This window comes from Thunnus maccoyii, chromosome 2, assembly GCF_910596095.1.
Source record: "Thunnus maccoyii chromosome 2, fThuMac1.1, whole genome shotgun sequence".
Lineage (NCBI taxonomy): Eukaryota > Metazoa > Chordata > Actinopteri > Scombriformes > Scombridae > Thunnus > Thunnus maccoyii.
The window spans coordinates 7,880,787-7,904,946 of NC_056534.1; the positions used below are offsets into that span (position 1 = coordinate 7,880,787).

The 24,160-nt window shown below is 38.9% G+C and overlaps 1 protein-coding gene across 3 annotated transcripts; it reads right to left on the minus strand.

Annotated features, from left to right (window-relative positions):
- Positions 1 to 2,379: 2,379 nt before the first annotated feature.
- LOC121913355 (cytokine receptor common subunit beta-like) lies at positions 2,380 to 23,903 on the minus strand. Of its 3 annotated transcripts, none has more exons than XM_042436070.1 (11): positions 23,827 to 23,903; positions 11,629 to 11,742; positions 9,312 to 9,508; positions 9,008 to 9,128; positions 8,788 to 8,875; positions 7,879 to 7,966; positions 7,646 to 7,776; positions 7,274 to 7,472; positions 6,330 to 6,426; positions 6,121 to 6,199; positions 2,380 to 3,570 (listed from the first exon to the last, which is right to left on the minus strand). In XM_042436070.1, exons 3-11 carry the CDS (start codon positions 9,409 to 9,411, stop codon positions 2,572 to 2,574), a joined length of 1,902 nt encoding a protein of 633 aa, XP_042292004.1. In that variant the 5' UTR covers positions 9,412 to 9,508; positions 11,629 to 11,742; positions 23,827 to 23,903; the 3' UTR covers positions 2,380 to 2,571. The 3 variants fall into 3 exon arrangements, with proteins under 3 accessions (XP_042292004.1, XP_042291986.1, XP_042291994.1); XM_042436052.1 differs by having other exon boundaries at positions 8,788 to 8,881; XM_042436060.1 differs by lacking the exon at positions 23,827 to 23,903 and adding an exon at positions 19,583 to 20,912 and having other exon boundaries at positions 8,788 to 8,881.
- Positions 23,904 to 24,160: the final 257 nt, after the last annotated feature.

Below are 24,160 nucleotides of genomic sequence, written 5' to 3' on the forward strand. Positions count from 1 at the left end.
CACATCCCTTGTTTCTTTAGAAACCATCTCACGGTCTATGCAGGCTCGTCGATGTCTGAATTTCCAATTTAACAGCTTTTACTAAGTATCTCTGGTAAGTACATAACCAGACATGTTGCTCCGGCAGACAGAGAATGGCTCCCTCTCTGTTTGTAAGTCCAAAGGTAAAAACATGTCAATCAATATTTCCCAAAGCTCGTTTGGATCTGCCCATTTCTTAGAGATAGGCTGAGGTATATCAATGCTCTGGATGACAGTGGAATAAAACCAAAAAAACATTCACAAAGTCCTAACTGGTAGCTTAATCATAACTGATCACACAGGTTGTAGAGCACAGCAGTGAGTCAGGTAGGTAGGCAGCAAGTATGCTGATGTCAATAATCCTCACCTAGCAACAGTGATGCTCCTAGTTACCTCCCCTTGCACTGGTAAATCTGATGGGAATGAAGCATAGACTATTTACGCACTCAACTCATTCCTCCAGAGCTCATTTCACTTTCCATGCAAACAAGAAACCCCAATGGGCCGTAAAGTAAGCACATAGTGAGGAAGTCTGAGGTGCCAGCAGACATTTGTGTAATACCAGGATTGTGTATTTTAGTTTATGAGGCAAGCGAAATATTTGGTAGATTCAATAACTTTTTTCCAAATAGGGGGTTGATAAACATGTTTATATTTTATTTTCATGTCTATCAAAAACACAGTCTCTCTTAAAAAACAACAGATTATATAGGTTACATCAACAAAGTTGCCTCTTTTCAGTATTATGTTCTGAAAAGAATTAACCAAAAAAAAAAAAATGAATGAAAAGAATATGAAATGTAAAATATGGGAAGAAAAACTACAACTTTATAATAAATCTTTATTTTTGTAATGTATTTCATGGAAATTTCATGACTTATTAGAAAACTGCATATATTTTAGATATTACATCAATGTATACAGTATATAAAGAAAAGAAGAGTAACATGGCAAGTGACTTGCAAATACAATTGAAAAAAAGGTATATGTCTTAATATAGTTTCCATTGTGCATCATTTTTAATGTAGCTGCCATAGAAATATAAATTATTATCATGCTGAACTGATACTGATGAACTGAGCAACAAACGACAGACAATACTAGTGAATGTATCCTGTGGAGTTTTGACCACTAGTGATGTTCTAGAGTGATATTTGGATGTTTTACAAACACAGGATATATAAAACACACTGACATAAAAGGCAAAGTGGCAATGAAGCAAAAAAAGACGAAAAGAAGAAGGTTAAAAATAAAAGCTTTGGAAATGTTATATGAGGTAGGAAATACATTCAATAGGCTTTCAGGACAAACACAGTCTTTTTAAGTGAGGAATGCTGAATATAAATAAACCTGTTACAATGAAAACTGTTTACAACTCCATTGTAAAAACATAAAATACTCAGTATAAGAATGCATCAAACATTTAAAAAGTCTACTCTCTGAGGCTTTAACTAAAAGAACAAATGACACCAAATAAACAGAAAAATGTTAAATAAATTTTGTTTTTAGGTTCCGTATTATACAGTGTAGGTTTCAGCATCAGATACAATCATTTTATTTCTATTAGCTAATGGTTATACTGGCCACTGACAAGGTTGATATTTGTCAGAAGTCAACATTTCAGTTAAAGGACCAGTGTGTAGAATTTAGTTGCATCTAGCGGTGAGGTTGCAGATTGCAACCAAATGAATACCCCTCCCCTTCCAAGCATGTAGGAGAACCTACGGTGGCCACAAAAATTTTTAGGGTCTGAGCCCTAAAGGAGCGAAGGCCCTATTGTATTTCATGTGTTTGTTTGTTTGTTTCTTTATTATTACGCCACTTGAGCCCTAAATTTGACCCTCTAAACATGCTTGAAAACTCGGCAAATTTGGCACGCACACCAGGTCTGGTGAAAAATTTAATAAAATGTAAAAATTAACCCTCAAAGTGCCAAAATGTGCTCTCTAGCGCCACCCATGTAACTTCAAACTTTAATAGATGACTTATGACACTGTGCTGAAAAAAAGTTGTTAAAAACTTTGTAATAACTCGAACGGTTTGGATTTTATAAGCCCTGAAAGTTTCAGTGCCACATCACATCAAATGTACCCCTTACAATGTAAAACAATGGGGGAGACATGGACTTTGTGTCAAACAGAGGCTTCTGACATCTGACCACTTCCAAACCTGTATCAATGGATTTGCCGGAATATCCTACTAAAATATGATTTTTAATGTAAGATTTGGCCAAAGTAATGGGATTTATGAGGTACTCTAAAATCCTCCTCTCCAACTGCTCCTCGTTATGTCACTCCCTCAGTGCTGTGACACATTTTGCAATACACACTCATTATACAATCACAGGAGGAGCAAGAAAATACTTGAAAACTCACACTCTGATATCTCAAAAACAGTAAAAGATAGAAAAACCATGTAAATTCAAGATTTGTAGGTGAAAGTCTCGTGACAATCAATATTTGACTAGGTCATGTGGGTTAAAAGTCTGTATGTTTCTAAAAAGGGCCCGTTCAAAGCTGCTTGCAGCTTTAATTAGATTTCTGTCTGTTTTTAGTTCTGTTCCTGTGTCACTGGCATATATCCATCTCCAGAGGGCTCCATTGACCTGGACATTTGAGCAATCCTCCCCAGCATGTGACATGGTTGCTGAGCTGGACTCAAACCTGGCCCAGAGAAGCTAAAAGGCAGTGGTGCAAGAAAGGGCAGGGAGCAGGGTAAAGCACTAGAGAGTGAAGGAGGAAACAGGAAGCTTGTAGATTCAGTGGACTTGTCAATGTCCTCCAAGCTCTCCTCTTGACTCACTTGCTCCTCACCCCCGCTGCTAACGCCTGAATCCAGGCTAAAGAGCTCATTGCTGTCAGTCTGCAGCTTCTGAACACGTTCGTAATCGGAACAAATCTGGATGGACCCTTTGCTAAAAATACCTCCACCGCTGATGTTACCAAATAACTTCCGAAAATCTACATCTTTTCCATTCTCACCTTCCCTCTCCTCCTTGCCTTGTGGCTCCTCATCATGACTATCAGTCACATTGATGCTATCTGCCTCCAGGCTCTCTTGACTGACCTCTTCTCCGCTGCACACACCTGAATCTAGACTCTGGAGCCTGCCGCGTTCAACCTGGAGCTTCTCAACCTTATTATAGTCTAAAATGACTTGCATCATCTCCCTGTTGCTGCTGCCTTTGGAAAGCAACTGCAGGATCTCCATTTCTTTCCCTCTTCCTTCTACATTCCTATCCTGTTCTGTGGTTTTAGCTTCACCTTGACTACCAACAGGCCCATAAGGTGTATCAGCAGGGCAGGGCTCCAGATTCCCTGCAGTGAGCGAGGTGACGGGAGGAGGAGGATCCAGGTGGGAGTAACTGGGGTTGGAGAAGCTGGAATTGGTTGAATCGTGGCTGCTTTCGCTTTTCATCTTCTCTTGCAGTGCCATCTCTGGTCCGTAGGGTGCAACACCATCCACATTGCAGGTTAACTCAACTGAGACGAATTCAACTGGTTTCAAGAAGGATTGAAATTCGTTGGTGAAGTGAGGGCTCAGCCAGCTCTGGAGGATAGAGGGTCAAAGGTTGAGGAGTGAGAGGAGGAATTGGAAAGGTTGAAAATACAGAATAAATGAAATCTGCACTAGAACTAGAGTTGATCTTCCATTCTGTAAATAGGCATATACGGAGTGTTTATGGTGTTTTTGTTTTCATCCATCACTCCTACAATGACACAGATGAAACCTTTTGGATCAAGTAATATGTCAGCAGAAAAGTAATATGTCTGTCACTTGACTGATGAGTAATTTTTTCTGTCTGGTTTCAGAGCCTATGTGGGCTGTAAACTTGCTGTTTCATGTCATGTTGTTGTTCTTTCTTTCTTTAAAGCTGCACTAATCAATATTATTATATTGACAATGGATCAAATGAGTACAGGTAATATGAAAGGGGTTGCTGATAGTGACAAAGCCACAGAAAATGATGATACAACTCTGCAGTTCCTCTAAGCTTTTTCAGCATCTTTCAGCTCATTGTTGTGGTTGGTGGGCTGGCAAATTTAGGGTAGCGAGCAACTGTTCTCATTTTAAAAAAAAAAAAGCTTTGATTAACCCACTGTAAGCTACCTTCCCAGCACCAAACAGCTGACAGACAAAGTTTGCAACTAGCTGGTGAACAAAGGTAAACATCCAGTATTTAAAGAGACAGATATTTTTTCTGAGCTTGGTGGACACCAAAATAGAGCAAAAAGAAAAGTGAATATTGGACTTAAATGCATATGGTGGTCAGAAACACTACCCCATATACAGAGACTGTCCTTCTAAGAAAAACAACACAATAGGTCGTAATGTCAGTCGCCAAAAATGACCTATAGTTATGTTTTACTGACAGATGCCATCTAGCAGCCACAGTAAATATGACCGTGAGAAGAGACGCAGTTCAGGTGATGTCTGTATAAGGTGACATATTTCTATATTTGGAGGTGGCAAGTTGGAAGGCTGGTTAGATCCTAACTTGCAAAGAGTGGACTTTTTTGCAGGAGACCGCTGTTCACTTCCTGCTTCCTAACGCAAGTGTCTCATTTCCAATTGCTAGTCGGGACAGTTTTTAAAAAAATGTAACTACGATTGTCGTGGTGTTTACTGTTGCCATAACAACGAAGGTTTCCTAACTTTAAGTAAGTAGTAACTTTAATACACACCACATTTCAATTGATCATTTTAACCCAAACCATGATCTTTCCCTAAACCTAACCAAGTGGTTTTTGTGCCTAAACCTCACCAAACTTTAATCACAGAATTGTCACATCATAAAACATCATTATATTTTAACAGTGATGTGTAACGGTTTTGGAAAGCACAGACAAATGATGTTGTCCTGGCGATTACTGCTGATAGGGGCACCAGACTAGAAAACGTTGCTATTCTGGAGTGCATGGTCCAACAACCTATGTGGTCGTTTAATTTGGAGGACTTGTTGCATATACATGCCAAACATGTAGATAGACAATTATCTGCTAACACATTCACCATAAAAATAACATCAATGCTGTGTTTAGAGCTTGTTCTGCTGCCCCAAGTGGCAAAAAGTATTTAGTGCAGCTTTAATATGTTGTGCAATCTTGTAACACTTTTTATGGTGCACAATAAACAATTTTAGAGGGAAGTAAATACAGCGGAAACAAAGTGATCACAGTTACGGTGATCAACTGCTTATATTGATCGAAAAGCTCAGGACAGAATCATTCCAATACAAATGCTGTTTAAATAATTTGCATATGGTAATCAAGTAGTCTGCTTACAGTGTTCATTTTTGGTCTGTTCATACATGAAAACATGAGGAAAAAATGTGGGTGTCTCACGACCACTGCTTATCTCTCTCTCTCTCTATCTCTTTCTCTTGTCTTTTTTAAAATGAGTCAGGAAGACGACATCAAAGCCTAACTTTACTTTTAACATTATCAAACGAAATGTCATCCTCTCTTCTTAGTAATGTTTTTGTCCTCCCTCACGGCAAGTTTGCAGCCCTAATCAGTCTGATCACCAGCTGTGGTTGGCCACCACAGCATCACGAGTTGCGTTTCTCCACCCCCACCCCTGCAGCCTAAATGCACAACTCGTCTGCTTCCAGCTGGCTACCTGAGGCTGGTGTTGCGTGTGCAGTGAAATCATGATGGGAAAAGAAAGTCTCTCAATGAAAAACATAGTTTCATTGAAGCTTATGACAAACTGCCAAAAACAATCCTATGAGATGCAGCAGCAAAACAACAAGCCTTTGAAACAGCTGTGCTGTATTCTGAAACAGTCAATAAAATTCAGTAAATACCGAAGCCGCCCATTTCATCACTTTATATTCATGTAATAAATATACAAATGTCAATTAGATAGTAATCTGCATAAAAAATAAAGAAAAACAAAAAAATTCAGTTATAATAATCATCCACTTATAGTGATCAATTTGACCCAGACAGACATGATCACTATAAGCAGTTTCCACTGTATTGCAAAACTTGAAACAACTGAAAAAAGTCCCCACTGTAAAACAGAAAGTAAAGTAAATTCTCTGTCCTTAACAAGATGCAACAAACCCTAAGAACAAAAAAGATTTCAACTTACCTGGAAATTTACATCCTGCAGGAAGGATTTTGCTGGGTTCGGTACAGGTGGACCTCTGATCCTCTTTACCATGTAAATCCTAAAAGACAAAACAATATCATGTTAAAACAGAGTTGTCAATATACTGCTCTTGAACACAGAAAGGTAGAATTGAACACAGTTTAGCATCAAAACTGAATATCTTGGAAAACGACTTTGTGGTTTCTTACCAGGTGGTTCTGTCAGTCTTAAAAAGTACGATGGCCAGAAACATGGTGAATGCTGCTGCACCTATGACAGTCACACCCAAGCCATTCCAGAAAACATCTGACAAAGACAAGTTAGAGCATGTCATGTTAGCCAAGGGGTAAGCATACTGAATTTATCCCAGTGTGAAGAACAAATATGTTTTCATGCAATTCTCCCAATTCTCTCTTTTTCACATTTGATATTTTGAGCATTTAGTCATCCGTATATAGACGTATATAATGTGCTAAATCTTAAAATATCATTCAAATGAAACAATCTGAGAAGGAAAAATCACTCTCATTAAACTGCCCACCAATTATGTCCACACCAAGGTAATAACCTGTGATTATGAGTCATAGGGAAAACATTGCATCATTGTAGGGGGTCACTAGCCAACAAGGTTGTGAACCTCTGATCTAAAGTAATGATGGGCACAGCCTCTCTAAGGGAACAACCCTACTGGCAGACAAGAATGTCAATATTGGATGATTCTGTAAAACCTTGGATTATGTTCAACGAATAATATCTGCAACATTGCAACTACAATGTATGGGTAAGGTTAGGGATTTGCCATTGGCTATGGCAAATAAGTTATGGTCATTGTTAGGCAACTAAAACACAGGTAAGGTTACAGTAAATAAAAAGCAAAGGCTAATTGCAGGTCTGTCACAAGACATACACTCTGATATCTTTCTTGTAAGTCTGGTGTACAACAAACCCAACAGCTCCTGACCTCCACACCTTTACTTTCCACCTTATTACATTGAGCACAAGGGGCAAAAATTAAAAATATGCACCATTTCTCTCTGCAGGGTTACAGTTGAACATAGCAGCTGTTGCTTGTCTCTGACTACATTTAAACATTTTTTTTTTTTACATTTTTTAACTAAACCAATTAGCTTTGTTTAAATGTGGTAACCTTTACCTGGTGGTTGTGGTTTGGGTTTTCCTATGGGTGAAACCCATGATGCAGTGGGGCTCCAGTCACTCCAGGTTGACTCAAGGCCTTCTACAGCGGGATGCACTCTAACGCGTGCCTCATACGTCTCCCCTTCGATCAGCTCGTCTTCGTCTAGCTCAGCCTCAAAGTCCCAATCATTTTGCTTTTTCAGCGTGATAGCCTCCTGATAGGGTGAAAACAAATACATGGATGTTAAATGTTCATTCACACTGATCTCATGGATCATTTCTACAAATCATTCCAAATTTACTCTCAAAATAATCTCTCCAACACTCATCTCTGACAAATAACATTTATGCATTCACATACTGACACAAACACAAAATATATACACACACTCCATGGCTGATCCTCTCGTTTCCACTGCAGTTGGGAAGCGAAAGATTGGAGATGTCCCTTTATAGCATTGGGTGACCAGGAAATGGTGGTAAAGTTTATTTCTGGTTTTCCTGGAGGATTCAGCTTTACTGCAATATCACAAACACACAGAGAATATTTCTAGTCATCATGAATAGCTCACAAGGTAAGGTCACAAAGAGGCAATATACTGTATTATCCATTGTACTCACTGTGACAAGATGGCTTGTAGGACATGTTCAAACCTGGCCCCACAGGGTTACACCTCAGATTAAAGGACAACACATGGTTGGACTGAAACTGAGAACATTTTGAAAAAAAAAATATTGCTCTTAGAACAAATTGATAAGACAACAATACAAAACAAAATAAGATTGAAATTAGTGTTTTACATTCAGTAGTAAAGGTGATAATCTGCTGGACAGTTGCACTCAAGATGCTCTGTTTAAGATCCCCAGCTGATAGCCATTTATGTAAATGCTGTTGTGCTAGATGAGAAGATTGATATCACTGTTGTGTCTGCATGGTAAATATTGCCTAAGGCTACAGTCAGCTAGCTTAGCATAAAGACTGGAAACTGGGGGAAACAGCTAGCCTCGTTCTGACCAAATATGGAGAAAAATAAGACTACAAACACTTCTATAGGTCACCAATTAACAGGTTATATTTCATTTGTTTAATCTGTACAAAAACCTAAGTGTGAAAATTTAACAGGGGGGTTATGTTAGACTATTTCTTGGTCAGAGTCTTGTCATGACCGAGAGGAAAACCAGCACATAAGTTTTTTTATAAAGATTAAACAAACAAGATATAATGTGTTACACTTTAAAGAGGTGGATTTTGTTACCTTTGGACAGACCCAGGCTAGCTGTTTTCTCCTGTTTTCAGTCTTTATGCTAAGCTAAGCTAACTGTTTGCTGGCTGTAGTTCCATATTTAACGGACATGTATGAGACTGGAAAAGAAAGCCAATAAGCAAATTTCCTAAAATGTCGAACTATTCCTTCAATATCCAGCGATTCATTCTTCTCTAAATTGATATGCACCGATATTAAAAATATTTTTAGGAAGGGGGCTACGGTAGTAATAATAATGTTTGGTTACTGAGCTTCTCAGACTTACTCGCTTCTTTCTATCGAAGACCAGGGAGCATTTCTTCAGTGCTGGTGTGGAGACGTCAATGGGCTCCAGGTCACAGGAACTGCTGTATCTATTTCTTAGAGAGAATACATCTAATTTAATTTTGCTGCACTTAAGATCTTAATCTTATTTGGTTACATATATTTGCTTCTACTGTAAGTACATGACTATCCACTTTTTCCTTTGTAACTGCTGTCCTTACCCCATTCCTTTAAACACCCTTTCAGCGTGTATTGTGCACATGGTGCCTGCGAGGTCAGACACATCTGTGCTGTTCCACACACAAGTGATGGTACAATTGTAGTCATTGTAGCAGGTGAGATCTGTGAGAAATAATGCAAACGAGAAGCCAAGAGTGTCGTCTGAGAACTGTGACAGTATGTGACTTTATCATTTTCAAGAAATGTTTTTTGTTGTTGTTATTTTGTGTTCAATCTTGTGTAACAAAATATTGTGAAATTAAAGACAATTACAATAATAAATCAAGTTATCAAAACGTTACTAACTGTCATGTTGGCGGGGACAGCCCTCCGTTCTGACGGCACAGACCAGATGCAGAGTGAGCAGCAGAGTTTGAGGCAGAAGGGTTTTCTTATTTCTCTCCATTTAGTGGGTCATTAGGGTTCTCAAAGCTGTCAGACTGGGAGATGTGGTGTGATACTTGCTTCAAGGTGTAACTCACTGTTTCCTCCTTCTTCTCATCCTGCACAGATGGAAAGATGCAGCTGCTGACAAGTGGCAGAGGCCTATGGCACATATGATGCTCTACTTTGTGGTATTTGGCAGTTTATTTGTGCATGGGGTCACACACACGCACACACCCAAAAAAACCTGACCACAAACACACCAAGAAAAAGTTGTGATATCAACAGGTGATCGAAAAACAGAAATACAAATGTTTCAGATTCTATTCTGGTTCCACTTACACAGTTTGGACAAAACACCTGTTTGACCAGGTTTTTTTTTTTGCAAAATGTAAAAAATACCCAACCAGCAATAATTTGATACTTTGTAATGAAATTCCCTGTTAACTCAGGTTTTAAAGGTCATGAACAGCCCCACATTTAATTTTATCTCTTCAATTTTTGTGTTTTATCTAATTTATCTTTGTTTTATAAATGTGAAATAAAGAAAACAAACTGATTGATTGATTGATTTAAATTATCCCAATGGGATTTAGCGTCCTGCTCAACAACCGGCCCAGTATCAGTAGCAGTTACCTCCATATTGGATGATTCTGCACATCATTATTTATGTCAAATGCCAACATTCAACACCAACTGAGGAAGTAGTGTGCCCTTTATGCAGCAAGGCAGAAAGTAAGGGTGTATTGGCATGTACAAGTAAAAGTCAGACACATGGTCTGACTTTTATGCAGGACACTGGAGTTTGTGTCCCATCACAGACCTGCTATTAACAATCAAATCTTTATTAACTGTAACTACAATTCTTTCCTAACCTTAACCAAGAGTTTTAGTCATCTAATCTTAAACATTTTGCCAAAACAATTATCTTTCCCTGCTTTAGCTTCCATGCACAGATATTGTAAGAAGCGAGAATTTTAAAAATGTGGTCAGTGAATGTAATTTGGTGGTTTTGCAGAATTGGCCGATATCTACATTCTTGTCTGGTGATAGGATTACTCTTCCATCTAGATTTTGACACAGGACGCCTTCACAAGACAGGGCCACAGGAGGACCCAGTTTAGTTCATTCATTATATTATTATTTAGGGGTAACTTAAACCTTTATTAAAGATGTAGTGAAACTGGAGCTTCTCGGACCCCTAATTATTTGGGGCAGTTGTAAAGACCACAAGATATGGCTGAAAGCTCTGAAAGCCAGTTTGTCAACTTTTAAGATTATTTTGCTACTGAATATTTACATTTTTTTTATGTAATTACATGATTTTTGGCATACATTGATGATGGCATAATGTTTTTAGGGGGTTATACCATCGCCGGAGGGACATAAAGCTGTGTCACCAGCTCTAAGTTCCTTTAAAATGAACATGAATTGTCAAGTTTTGAGGCGAATCTTTCCCCCTTGACATTCTATTTAAGTCCTGCGAAAGTGGAACTTCATTTAAATTTTTCTTTTGAACCACGTCTCACTGTTATGTCACAGTGACATTCAATATTTAAATTCTCTAATTCAAAGTCAGAATCAGGTTTGTCTTCCTGCTCATGCCCAGCTACTGCAGTGTTGTTGACTCGTGCTCGTGCCGATGTTTTAAACCAACATGGATACTTGTTCCTTTAGGGTCTGTGGTGCCAGGAATCAGAATAGTGATAGTGTAAGAGGGATCGTATTGATGATGCAGTATTGGTGTTGGACTTTATTGTGACATCTTGACATCTTTGTAGCTGTTGGTGATTTAATGTCCTATTTCTCAAATAATACTAGTCAAATAGTAGTCAAATAAACTACTACTAAAAAAGCGTTACTGACAGCAGTACTGCCAGTTGGTACATGAATAGTCCCACTGTTAATAAACCACAAACAACCTGATTCATTAGATGTGGGTGTTGTGCTCTGCAAACCAAATAATTTATGGTGAAACTGAACAACCTTCAGTAAAACATCTTTGATAATCTGGCTTATATATAGTTCAGTCAGTCATTTTACTAACTTTTCATAATACCCCAACATTTAAGCTGTTTCAGCTGTTTGCCTGTCAGGTATGACATCCTCTTTTAATCACCTGATGACACTTAGTGATATGTATTCCAATTTTTATAAGTTAGACATCAACAGACCTAATATAGGAAATAAACATAAAAAAAAAAAACAACTTAATATAGGCTTAGCTTTAGTGTCTTACCTGTTGGTGAAGCTGCACAGGATCTGCTTCAAAGCGCTGGTTTCAGTCCATTTCCATCTTGTGAAAGAGCGTCAGACATAAAGTTTTTCCTCTCAGGAAATGAGAAACCGTCACCTTGCAAAGAGAGAAGATTGTAGATAATGTTTGCTTTCTATAAAGGTCACTACTGAGAAACTTGATCACGAGTCAAGATCAGCTTTTCGTGTCTTTTCGGTTTTAATCCGCCCCAACTCCTAACCACCACCCCTACACCTTGCAAGGTGTGAAAACTGAAGTAATTTTCACTTTTTTTTTGTGGCTTAACACTTCAGAGCAGTTTCTTCCTCTGTCTTCCTTTGACTAATAAAAAACTGCTCATTCTAATAGCAATACTTGTGGTGCACCTTTTTCTATTAGTATTAATCTAATACTAAAGCAAAAAATACACAACACTGTCCTAATGCATGTGGATACTAGTTAACTCACCTTGATGCTATAGTTTTTATCCCCCATACAGGTTAATTGTTTATCTTCATTTACCTCCCCACAGCCTGTCATTTTATATCATAAATTTGATATGTCTCTTCTCTTTTTTTGCACATTTGCCCTTTTGTGGCAAACCGTCATTTGATACATATTGAAAAGTGAACCACATTGACATTTAAACTCTGGTGTAAACAGGATGAAAAATAGATGAATGTGTGCATGTTCTTTAAGCCTGTGTTTCAGGTAGAATTTGTGGTATGGTTATCCCACTGTCAGACGACCCAAACACCCACAACCCCACATACAGAAACTAACTTTTACTCTGCACAGCAACAACAACAGTGCAATGTCCTATATTCTTTTTCACACTGTTATACTTTTTTAAACATTTTATATTCATAAAAAAATGTCTGTTTAAGCAAGCTTCCCTTTTTTTGCAGTATGTGCAGTATGCACATAACAAACAAAATATATCATGTATTTTTTCATTTCCATGAATAGGGGAAGGAACAGGTTCTTGCTGACTCCCCGGTCAAATGTTTACGTGGTTTAATAAAGGTCAGGGTGTTTTTTCTAAGAACGAAATGTTCCAGTATTCTGATAGGTACGCTTCCTGTCAAGCACACCTCCTGTTCTTAAAACAACTTTAATCAGATTTTAGTTCATGACCTCAGAAATGATGATCATTTTACTCATCTTAACCATAAAAGACGTAAACAGCTGTAGTGGTCGTTCCCACATCTGTGCTTTATAAGAAACAGTTAATGATAGCAGTAATCAGGAAGAACACATACAGTGCTGCTTGAAAGTTTGTGAACCCTTTAGAATTTTCTCTATTTCTGCATAAATATGACCTAAATATAATATGACCCACACATCCTAAAACTAGATAAAGGGAACCTAATTAAACAAATGAGACAAAAACACTAAACTTTTTTATTTATTTATTGAGGAAAATTATCCAATCTTACATATTTGTGTGGGGCAAAAGTATGAATCCTTGCTTTCAGTAACTGGTGTGACCCCCTTTTGCAGCAATAACTTCAACCAGACGTTTTCAGTAACTGTTTTATCAGCCCTGCACATTGGCTTGGAGGAATTTTAGCCCTTTCCTTATTACAGAACGGTCTCAACTCGGGGATGTTGGTGGGCTTCTTCGCATGAAATGCCCACTTCAGGTCCTCCCACAGCATGTGCACTTTGACTCTGCCATTTCGAAACATTAACTTTCTTCTGCTCTAACCATTCTTTGGTAGAGTGATCTGTTTGTTTAGGGTCGTTGTCTTGCTGCATGACCCATTTCCTGTTGAGCTTCAGTTCACAGATGGATACCTTGACATTTTCCTGTAGAATTTGCTGGTTCAACTCAGAACTTGTAGCTCCATCAATGACTGCAAGCTGTCCTGGTTCAGAGGCAGCAAAGCAGCCCAAACCATGATACTACTACCTTGTTTCACAGATGGGATAAGGTTCTTATGCTGGAATGCAATGTTTGCTCATTGCCAAACATAACGCTTGTCATTCAAGCTCAAAAGTTCAATTTTGGTCTCATCCAATTGCTTTCTTATCCACGTGGTCTTGAGCAAACCATAGACAGCAGCAATGTTCTTTTTGGAGATAAGTGGAAGAGAGAAGTAGTTTTTCCTTGCAACTCTGCCATGCACACCACTGATGTTCAGTGTTCTCCTGATGGTTTGCACATTGACTGTAGCCACTGCAAGAGAGACCTTTAGTTTCCTAGATGTTACGCTGGAGTCGCTTGTGGCCTCCCAGACTATTACACATCTTGATCTTGTTGTGATCTTTGTTGGTCAACCACTCCTGCGGAGGGTAACAGTGGTGTTGGATGTCCTCCATTTGTACACGATCTGCCTGACAGTCGACTGGTGGAGTCCAAACTATTTAGAAATGGTTTGAGTTTGATAGTGAAGAGATTTCTCTTTAAATAAGGCAGTGCCTCCCAGACTCACACTTGAGTAACATTGGGTCATTTTTCTCAATAAATAAACATGTGTAAGGTTTTTGTCTCATTTGGTTATTTAATGTCTCTTTATCTAGTTTTAGGACTTGTATGGAAATCTAATCATGTTTTAAGTCATATTTATGCAGAAGTAGAGATAATTCTAAAGGTTTCACAAACTGTCAAGCAGCACTGTATGTATCACTCACACCTCTACTATTTCTGAATGTCTAAAAAACAAGTTCTCACTCGTTGAAAAAAAGGTGAGAAAAAGGTGGTTGAACTGCAAGATCCTCTTAAAGTCATAGTATGCCATTTTAAGTATCACATTCATACTGCTCTGTGGTTTAAACCTAGTGTAGAATAGTAGTATCAGTGACAAATTTTTGTTGTTTGTAGTTTCTGTAACATACGATTCAGGATATCAAAGCACATATGAAAAGGACTGAGAGATTTGTCAATGGATGCCTGAGAAGGTTATATGGTTTCTGACCTAACAAGATCACAAACCTGAAATTGTACAGAAATAAACATAAGCAAAAACATCATCACTAAAATAAGGCAGAAGCTTCAAATAGAGGAAGATTTCATCCCAAAGATTGCTTTAAGATAGACTCTTCCAGTCAAAAGTAAACCTGGGAGACCAAAAATGACCGGATGTAGAACTATGATAGATGATCTAGCCAAGAGGAACTTAAATGACAGGTCTGTCTTAAATAGTCATGTGCCCATATGAACACTGAAACAGGTTTTTTTTTCTTGTTGTAATCATTCCTCCTGCTCATACTGACCATTAGTAGATCCCCTCCAAATGTGTTTACAATGTAAGTGATAGGGTACAAAATCCACAGCCATCATCTTGAGCAGAAAATGTATTTGAAAGTTTATCTGAAGCTAATATGAGGCTTCAGCCTTATGAGTTAGTCACAGTTACAGTTACAATTTAAAGCGTGTTTTCCCTTTCAGCTGCAGTGGAAGGACAGTAACAAAAAGATAATGTGGCTCTAAAAAGACAGTAACTTTGAAAGATATTGACTTCATTTGACTAATTTGGATGACTGAAGCCTCATATTAGCTTCAAGTAAGGAGAGTTGGGGATTTTGTCCCCCATCACTTACATTGTAAGTGCAGTATGAGGGGATCTTTTAATGGCCAGTATGAACAGGAGGAATGATTACAGCAAGAAAATCTTGTGTAGATGTACATTTAGGCACCTGACTGTTGTTTTAGGACAGAATTATAAAACTGTGAAGCTATCCTTTAACTTGGGGTGAGGCACAACATGTTGCCAAGAACAGTGAGGCTCATTGTCGCCAAATTGTCGTCACAAGAGACGAAGTAGATTGCATAACTCCACCTCATTAATAATAAATGTAATGAGATCACACTGATCTGATGACAAAAACGTATCTACAGTCTACTTACATTTGCTTTGTGTTACACCAACCTGATAATTGTAATCCACTACTACTCCTCAGTTTGGGCAACAGGGATTTTACTTTGAATAATCTATACAACTTGAATTATATGTAATACGTAGGTGCATTAACTGTAAAAATAGAAAGATCAAACTACCCTCCAAGGTGAGCCCCCCGAACCCTACACACACACACACACACACACACACACACATACACACCCCTCCCTGTTCTCTCACCTACCAACATTCACACTCTTATCTCTCCCCCGTTTCTGCACATGACTTTTGCACTATTACCATGTTTATGATGCCATTTGCACATATCTAATACATATACTTCATATATATACTACCTCATATTTAATAATAATAATAATAATAATAATAAGTTTGTACATATGTTGATATTTTTCTTAGTTTTACTATATTATATTACTATATATTTACTATATTGTGTCCCACTATGTGTATTTACTGTGTTTATTTTATGCCATGTATGTCCCTATGTGCAGAATTGCACAATTTCTCTAAAACAGCTAACGTTAACCCAAGTGCACACAGCAACTCTGGGCTTCAAACCGGTTCCAGTGCAAACCAAAGGGTGACGTCATGCCTCGCTACATCCATCTTTAGCTATATGCAGTCTATTCTAAAGTGGCAGATCCCTGTTTGAGGACACTTTCTGTGCTCTGATTTTGAATGCTAATTTGCAGGTGGATACGGCTCGTAAGCTCAACATTATTGGACTGACAAGACTGGTTCAGTGTAAAATTAGTAGTGTGCAATCGCTGCTGACTTCTGCATCTGATCTTCTGCTTTTCAAATCTTTTAAGTCTGACTCAGTATATGACTCATTTCCAATACTAGCCGCAGTTCACTGGTATTTAAGTCAAGTCTTCCAGGCTAAAGTCATTAGATCATGTCTGAAGTCATTAGATAATGACAAAGAGATCAGTCATATGACCTGAAGTAAGAAAGTTCAACTTTATTTAATAACTTGATATTCCAAAATCCCTGACAATAGAAACTCTGTCCTCAGCTGCTGTACTGTCCACCAACTCTCCCAACTGATGCTCTGAACTTATCCAGCATTTCCCAAATGAACGTGGGAAATTCAAGCGACTCAGTTCAGTCAACCACATCTCACAATGAGCCATTGTCAGTGGTTCATTGTGTGTGAGATGTGGCTGGGGAAGCTGTCTGGGGAAGCAGCACTGGTCACAATCACATGAACAAATCAAGATCTTTTTCGAGTCTCTCTTCATCAGCCGCCGTCTGCTCGACAGTCAACCTCCTTCTCACCCCTTTCTTAAAGGACTTTTATTGCTCTGCTTATATCGGTCTTCTTTTGACATTTGGACTTCCCCTAACCTGCTCCAACAGTGAAATGAAACAGCTGACACTCTTCTCTCTCTTTTTTTTTTCTCTTTCGTCTTTCTTCTTTGTTTCACAGAGACACAAGTGCAGAAAACCCCCCACAAACTACACACGTACATAAAACACACACAAACCACTTCCTAACCATCTTATTTTCCCAGCAAGCTACTGTTGTTTCCACTAAGAAAAGAAAATCAAGTCACTTGTATCCACCACATCTGTTCTTTCTTCCTTGCACTCTCACATACAGAATTTTCTTCATGATACTAGTGTAAAGACTACTAATGTCACAGCCTCTATGAGATGCCATACAGGCAGGCATGAAACAACCTATCTCAGTCTTGTTAGCATGCTAGCTGAGGTAGCTAGTTTCTCATGTGGTGAGAACATTTCAGTCAACTCCTTTCTTTAGAGTAGAACATGTAGTACAACAGTGTGGGAAATAAAGGCCATTCAGGATGTTCCATTTTTGATGAAATATTATGATTCAGGGTTTATTGTGCACAAGATGTCATTACTCATCCTTTTACAAATGAACCTCTGCTGAAATAAGGGATTGTCCAATGTTTTTGTCACTCAAGCCTTGCTATGGTCAAATACAGCCTGTAGCAGGTTGCAGTGCTTGTATCAATTAGAGTAAATTAACCTTAGTTGTTGTTTTTGAAACACTTAACCTTAAACAACCCTATTTAGCATTCATAAGCAGTATATAAACATTTAATGAATGGTCGATAACATGCTATAAGCAGATATCAGGGCATTTTTAAGTGTTCATTAATGTACAGTATTTGTCAGCAATTATAACTTCTCTGACGAAGACAGATTTTATATCATTACAACTGTATTTTACTGTATCATCATTCATTATAATGGTTTATACATCAACCTCCACTAATGGGTGCCAACAAGAGGAGTGCTTATTGCTGACAGATTTATTAATGAACATTTATATCTGCTTACAACTACATTATAGTTTACTATAAACCATGTATTGACTGAACTGATTGTAAATGCCAAACGGGTGAATTAAACTAAAGTGTTACCTTGTTTGGTAGGGGATTTTTGACTCAACTGTCGCAAAATGAGTTGGCTGTGGTTGCTTACAGAAACATATTTTTCCTTTTTTTTTTCAGTGTGTAAACAACTGTGAAGAGGAAGTATGGGTATTACACATTAACTTGTCTTGATGTTGCATCTCTCCTGCTATAAGATAAGACAGGTAGACAGTGGCAAACTGGCTCCATTTAACTGATTCATGAAAAAAAAATCAATGAGATAGCCATTGTTGGTTACGGACCATTGTTACTGCACTTTAATATGGTGCATAATGCTAGATGGCGCCGCACAATCTCAATATTAATAATAGTAATGATTTACTTCAATTGAATATAGAATATACATAACGGACAATTGTAATAAAGTTATAACCGGATGATGGTGGGAGAGAGAGATTAGCATGACCCGCAGCAGCATCATGTAGCATGTAGGAGTTAGAAGCATAATCTGAAACAGCAGCACCAGCATGACTGATCAGCAGAGTGTAGAACCGCAGACCTTGGTGATCCCCTGATTTTTTCTTTCCATAACCACCAGCAGGCCAACATTTTTTTTTTTTTTTAATGAAATAATGTGATATGTTGTCATGAAACAGAATGGATTACAGTCCTTTTACTGATAACCTAAACTGTTGTGTAGCGCCATCGTCAGGTCAATACTTTTTGTTTGACATCAGCGTTGTCACTGTAAGCATGTTGCTAGAATATAATTCAAAGTTCAGCCTCGCAGAGCAGCTTGTAGACTTCCGTTTGAATTAGGTGAACAGATGCTTTAATAGGCTAAAAAATAGATGTAAGACTATTGATGTGGCCTTTTTCATACACCATCACTATTACTATTTACTTGGGTCCCTTCTCTCTCTCTCTCTCTCTCTCTCTCTGTCCTCCCTCCCACACCTCCCACACACTGTTTGATTTTCCCTCTGTCTCTCACTTCCTCCACTTCCTCTCACCATCCAACACATACACCATTTCTCGCTCTCAAACACTCTTTCTGCCCCCACATATCTGTGTTTCTCTTTATATTCTTGCTAACATCTCTGTCTTCTTGTAAGAATACTTAGTGTGTATATATGTCAGGATGTCATGGTTTGTCTGAGGGTATTACAAAGCCTAGTTCCTTACTTTGATACAGACACCATGCAAAGGATTTTCATCATTTTTCATTATATTATTCATTATGATAGGGCTAAAATGTTCCACAATAATATATCTGTGTGTAGGGACACTGTTCACTAAATTCGGGACTTCTATTACATATCCAAACACCAAACATTTGCTGTCACTGTCATGTTTCATTAGAAGACCATAAGCAAGTAAATGGACCTTGAATTCAGATTATTTTGTCACACGTCATTGTAATGACTTTTCTTGCTTTGAAATAAAAAATGTTTAAATTCAAGTTTTATCAACAACAACTTGCTGTGTCATTATCATCATCATCATCATCATCATCATCATCGTCACTCACACACAGATCCAAACTAAAACCATTTCTAATCTGGCCTCAAAGCGCCTCCTGAACAAACCAAACTTGACCCTACCATCCTCTCCATCATCATTATTCACTTTTTGTGCATCATTTCCCATTCATTCATTCATTCATTACTCTGAAAAAGAAGTTTGACCTACATCAGAAAATGGCTCTTGATTAAAAAAATGTCTATAAAAACTTACCTGTCCTGTGTCGTTCAGTGGAGGAACCTTCCCCTTTCGTGACTGTTTCTTATAACTAAAATTCAAAATGATTGATCAGTTGTTTCCACGCCTGTAGACTCATTCAGACTGTGCTCTAAAGCGTCGCTTCAAACACAGGAGCTCTTGTCTCAGGATAGTGACGTGAGAGGTTTCCGGGTAAAGAAAAAAAAAGCTTCGTGGCAACTGTGGTTTCCCTTACAATCATGATAAGCATTCATTTTTGAGAAGTATGAAACAAGAGGTAGATACCCCTCAGAGTTTCCTCTTTTTCTTACTGGCCAGCTTTTTTCACTTGCCGTTTCCATCATGCTGCCGTTCTTCTTCTTGTTCTGTTTTCTCACTTCAGAGTTTCAGTTAGTTGTTGTTTAAAATGTAATTGTTGTATATATGTATTTAAGTAACAAGTATGGCATAACAGATGTTACTTCATACTGTGTTTGCACATGCGCCATGGCCAAGAAGGCTGCTTTACGCCTTTCCCCCTCTTTGTCTCAATTCCCTGCTGCTGGAGAGAGTGAGACAAGAATGGTTGTCAGTTATCCCTTCATAGTCCTGGTGCGCCATCCCAGGAGGCGGGCTCGATAGGTGATAGGCACCCTGCCCACGTTAGGCCAACCTCTCCGGGCTTGGATCCTTGGAGAGGGATAGGCTGATGAGGGCTGGACTGCCCACACGGGTCATGTAGACTATCCAGTGAGAGCGGGAGGCAGGGAGGCAAAACTGCACCTCTTGTGCCCAGTTCCTGAATGCACAGCCCCCTTTCGGTGCACTGAACAGCTTTTTGTGTGGTATGGAGAGGGAGCACCAAGCTAGTTGGCTTTGTGAGTGCATTTCCCAAGCTTACCGGCAGACAGGTAAGGACCTCTCCACTGTGGTCTAAGCGCATTCCACATGTGGCGTGGCAGCATCTACAGCCTTGTTCAGTGGGGTGAGTGTCGACGACATACGCATCGTGGCTTCCTGGTCTACATCTTGTCTGTTCATAAGGTTCTAACTCTTGGACATGATCCTTTGAAGGTCTGTACTCACAGGTGCACAGGTGGTGTGAGTGTCTGTGGTACATCATTATATGCCTGCATTCTCCTTTGATCCAAGATGACTTGGAAAATGGGGTCTGCAGGGTGTTTGCTGTATGACCTATGACCCCTGCAAGGTTGGGCCATGTTTTCACCCAGCTCAGGTCCATTTTAACTGGACTGGGTTGGGCCCCCTACTACTCCACTTAAGTGGCTGGGATTATAAAGTAGTGGGAGGGCCGCAGCAACTAACTTGTAGCCGGTTGGGCTCAGTGAGGCAGGTTGATGACATGTTGTGGACAGGCGAACATTCAGAGTCCAGTAGAGGGCCGAGCCTGTGTGAGATAGAACAAAGGTTATGATATTGTAACCCTAGTTCTATAAGCACAGGTGGAGCCTTCAACCTATGGACTCTGCTTCTCCTTCGCTGTCCACTGAAGTGGTTTCAGATAGTGAGCAGCAGTGAGACGCTGCATATATAGTGTGCAAAACACACGTAATTGGTAGGCGCATCCTGACTGGCTGGTTACATACCTGCAAATTTAAGTGAGCGATTGCATGCATATGATAGGAAGAGAGTGTCCAGTAGAGGGCTCCGCCTGTGCTTACAGAACTGAGGTTATAATATCATAACCTTCGTTATTTGATGATATAAAAAGAGGGTTTGACTGTGACAGCAACTCTCAAACCTTCATCAGGCGGCAGGATGGCTGAGAGGGCGTGTCCCGCAGGCTATCATCCCACTGCTTCCCACTCTTCTATCCAGACTCTGGCCTCAAATAACGTCACACAAGCAAGGTGGCAGCTCCCAAAAAGGAGATATTTTGGCCTCACTTTTGCATGGAAGTGAAGTGAGGCAAGTGAAGACGTGTCATCCATATTTATATACAGTCAGTGGTCTTGTCTCTTTGGGGTTGGTGCTGTCAGTGTCAGAGCTTCTGTGTGAGACGCTTCAGTTGGTAAATGTGTGTTTTTCAGTCTTATTTTGGGACAGCCCTCGGGGCTCCACTGTAAATGCCCCCTGAAGATGTAATGAAATTGTTCACACCAATTCATTTTGAAAGAGCAACAGGCAGTGGGGAAACTCTTAACACTGGACTGCCCGACCAATGGTGTAACTTCACCACTCAGTGAGTGAATCAGTCAGTCAGTGACAGACATCCGGGTTATAGGGCTGGTCAGTGGCCGGTCCAGCGAAAAATGTGTTTTTCTTCTTGTTTCTTCAGTTGGATGTTTGAGCTTCACTGTGCAGAATGATGTCTAAATGAATGATTAATGTCAGTTTGTTTTCACATTAATCTGCTGAAGGGGGAAAGTGTCTCTGTACTCACCTTTAATCTGAGTTCAAGTGGTGTACCTACAGGCAGGATTTATGACATCACAACTAGTTTGTAGCCAATTGCAGTCCGGTTCACAACTTACACAGGAGGGGCCTCCCGAATACAAACACTGAGAATGGACCTCTCAATAAAGCAGGAGACATCTTGTGTCCAGCAGTTAAACTTTTGAAATGAAAAACATTTGCATTTGTTTATTCTGGGCTTTTCAACATGAGAGAATGAGGCGTTTCACAGATTTATAATGAGGTGATGGGACTTTTTGTGGAAAAACCATATCAGGAACAATATTGGTCAAGACAGAATATTTTATGTCTCGTCAGGAGAGGAACTTTAAAATACCCCAGACACACCCTTCAAACTCAAGGACACTTAATTTCATGCTTCCATTTCTCCTTACTCAAAGGATACATTAGGATTTTTGAGTCTACTTTAAAGAAATAGTTTGAAATGTTGTGAAATATGTTTTTTTCTCTTTCTTGCTGAGAGTTAGATGAAAAGATCAATACCACTCTCATGTTTGTACAGTAAATATTAAGCCGGTTGCCTAGCATAAAGACTGGAAGAAGGGGGACACAGCTGAATTTGAAATTATTTGACTTTGGTGCTCCCTAGTGGTCAATGACACGGTGTCAGACGGCAACAAACACTGCTAATGGTGCCAAACAAAATGTTCAAGTTGCTTTTGCAAAATTAACAGTTACCCTTCACAGCATCAGTCCACAGTAAAAATACCAATACCAAAACAAACACTTTTAGCTGTATTAATAATTTGTAATTTGTGTAATAATAAAATGTAATTTAGCTGTTATCCAGACTGACCACCATGAACTGTCATTTATTTAAATAAAGATCACTAAATTAGCTTGTTAAGCTACTGTACACCCATGTTTATAGATAATTTGTTTTCCAGATTTGATTATGTCACACATCATCAGGTAAGCAATTAGCAGCTGGACATTTGTCTTTGTTGTGTATGGAGTAAGCACATCCAAAGTCATTAATTTCTGTGTTTAAATATTCAAATGAAGAAGCACCTCAACCCCATCAAATTCATGCTGGTGCCTAAAAACTCTTAAAGGAAGACAACCGCACAAAGACTTTCTCGTTTCATGAACGTCTTGTTTATTCAAACTGCATTGTGCTGAATCAAAGCCCCGTCCCGTCTGGCCAGTGATGAAGGCGAAAGCTGAAACATTGTGCTTTGATTCAGCACAATGTCTGTCTGAATAAAGAAGAAGTTGATGAAACAAGCAAGTCTGTGTGCGGTCCTCCTCCTTCAGGTGTTTAAAATATTCCATAACACCCTGATTCATATTCACAGTTGCTTTGATTCAACATTATTTCTTGATATAAAAACTCAGCAAAACATTTGTTCATCAGTGAGGAGGACACCAGTGAACACAGCCAGAATAACAAACAGAGGATGGCTTTCTATCTAACCGAATGCCATTTGAATTAAAATGCTTTTTCAAAACAGGCACAACAATAACACCATGAAGTTTTGTGTCATCTGACTCCATACTACAGTTGTACTCTGTGCTTTAAGTAAAATCTCATGAGGCTTTGCTGCCTTCAATCATTCAAGTCATTAAAGTACACATGTTACTAATTGTCTAACATATCATGTCAATCTTGAAATCAGACTTCACTGGCATAAAAAAAAAAGATTTTTGATATTTTTACAGTTGCTTTAAGAAAATAACATTTTAAGAGTCAACACCAAAACTGGATATATTACATATATATATATATAAAACTGGCAGTGCAGTTCCACTGTAGGTCAATCTATCTCTAACACTGTGCCAGTGAAACTCATGTTTACAGCAAGATAGAAGTAGTAGTTTCCTTATCAGATCAACACACTCACCAGTTAGGGCCAGGACGAGACGACTACTCCCTCAGGCTCGAACAGCAGAGTAGAAGAGCTCGGTTGACTCCTTTTCATGGTACATCAATAAGAGAGAATAAGTAGACAATGGTGACCTTAACCTTATATCAACTTGAAACAAAAAGAGGAAGGCGAGGGGTTTCATTTCTTCTTTATTTTAAGCCACATGGTTACCATGTTTGCATTTGGGAACAGCTTTGGAAGTTTTTTAACTTAACTTGACACCTTAGAGTTATTTACTGCAGCATATTTACTCTTATTTACTCTAAGTAATAGAGAGTTGTATGTATGTACCTGTATGAGTACCTATGTG

Coding starts and splice junctions, on each gene's coding strand:
- LOC121913355 (XM_042436052.1), bottom strand. CDS start 9,411: ATGGAGAGAAATAAGAAAACCCTTCTGCCTCAAACTCTGCTGCTCACT. Junction 7,777..7,878: donor CTACAAGCCATCTTGTCACA/GTGAGTACAATG, acceptor GTGATATTGCAG/TAAAGCTGAATCCTCCAGGA. Junction 6,427..7,273: donor ACCCAAACCACAACCACCAG/GTAAAGGTTACC, acceptor TGTCTTTGTCAG/ATGTTTTCTGGAATGGCTTG.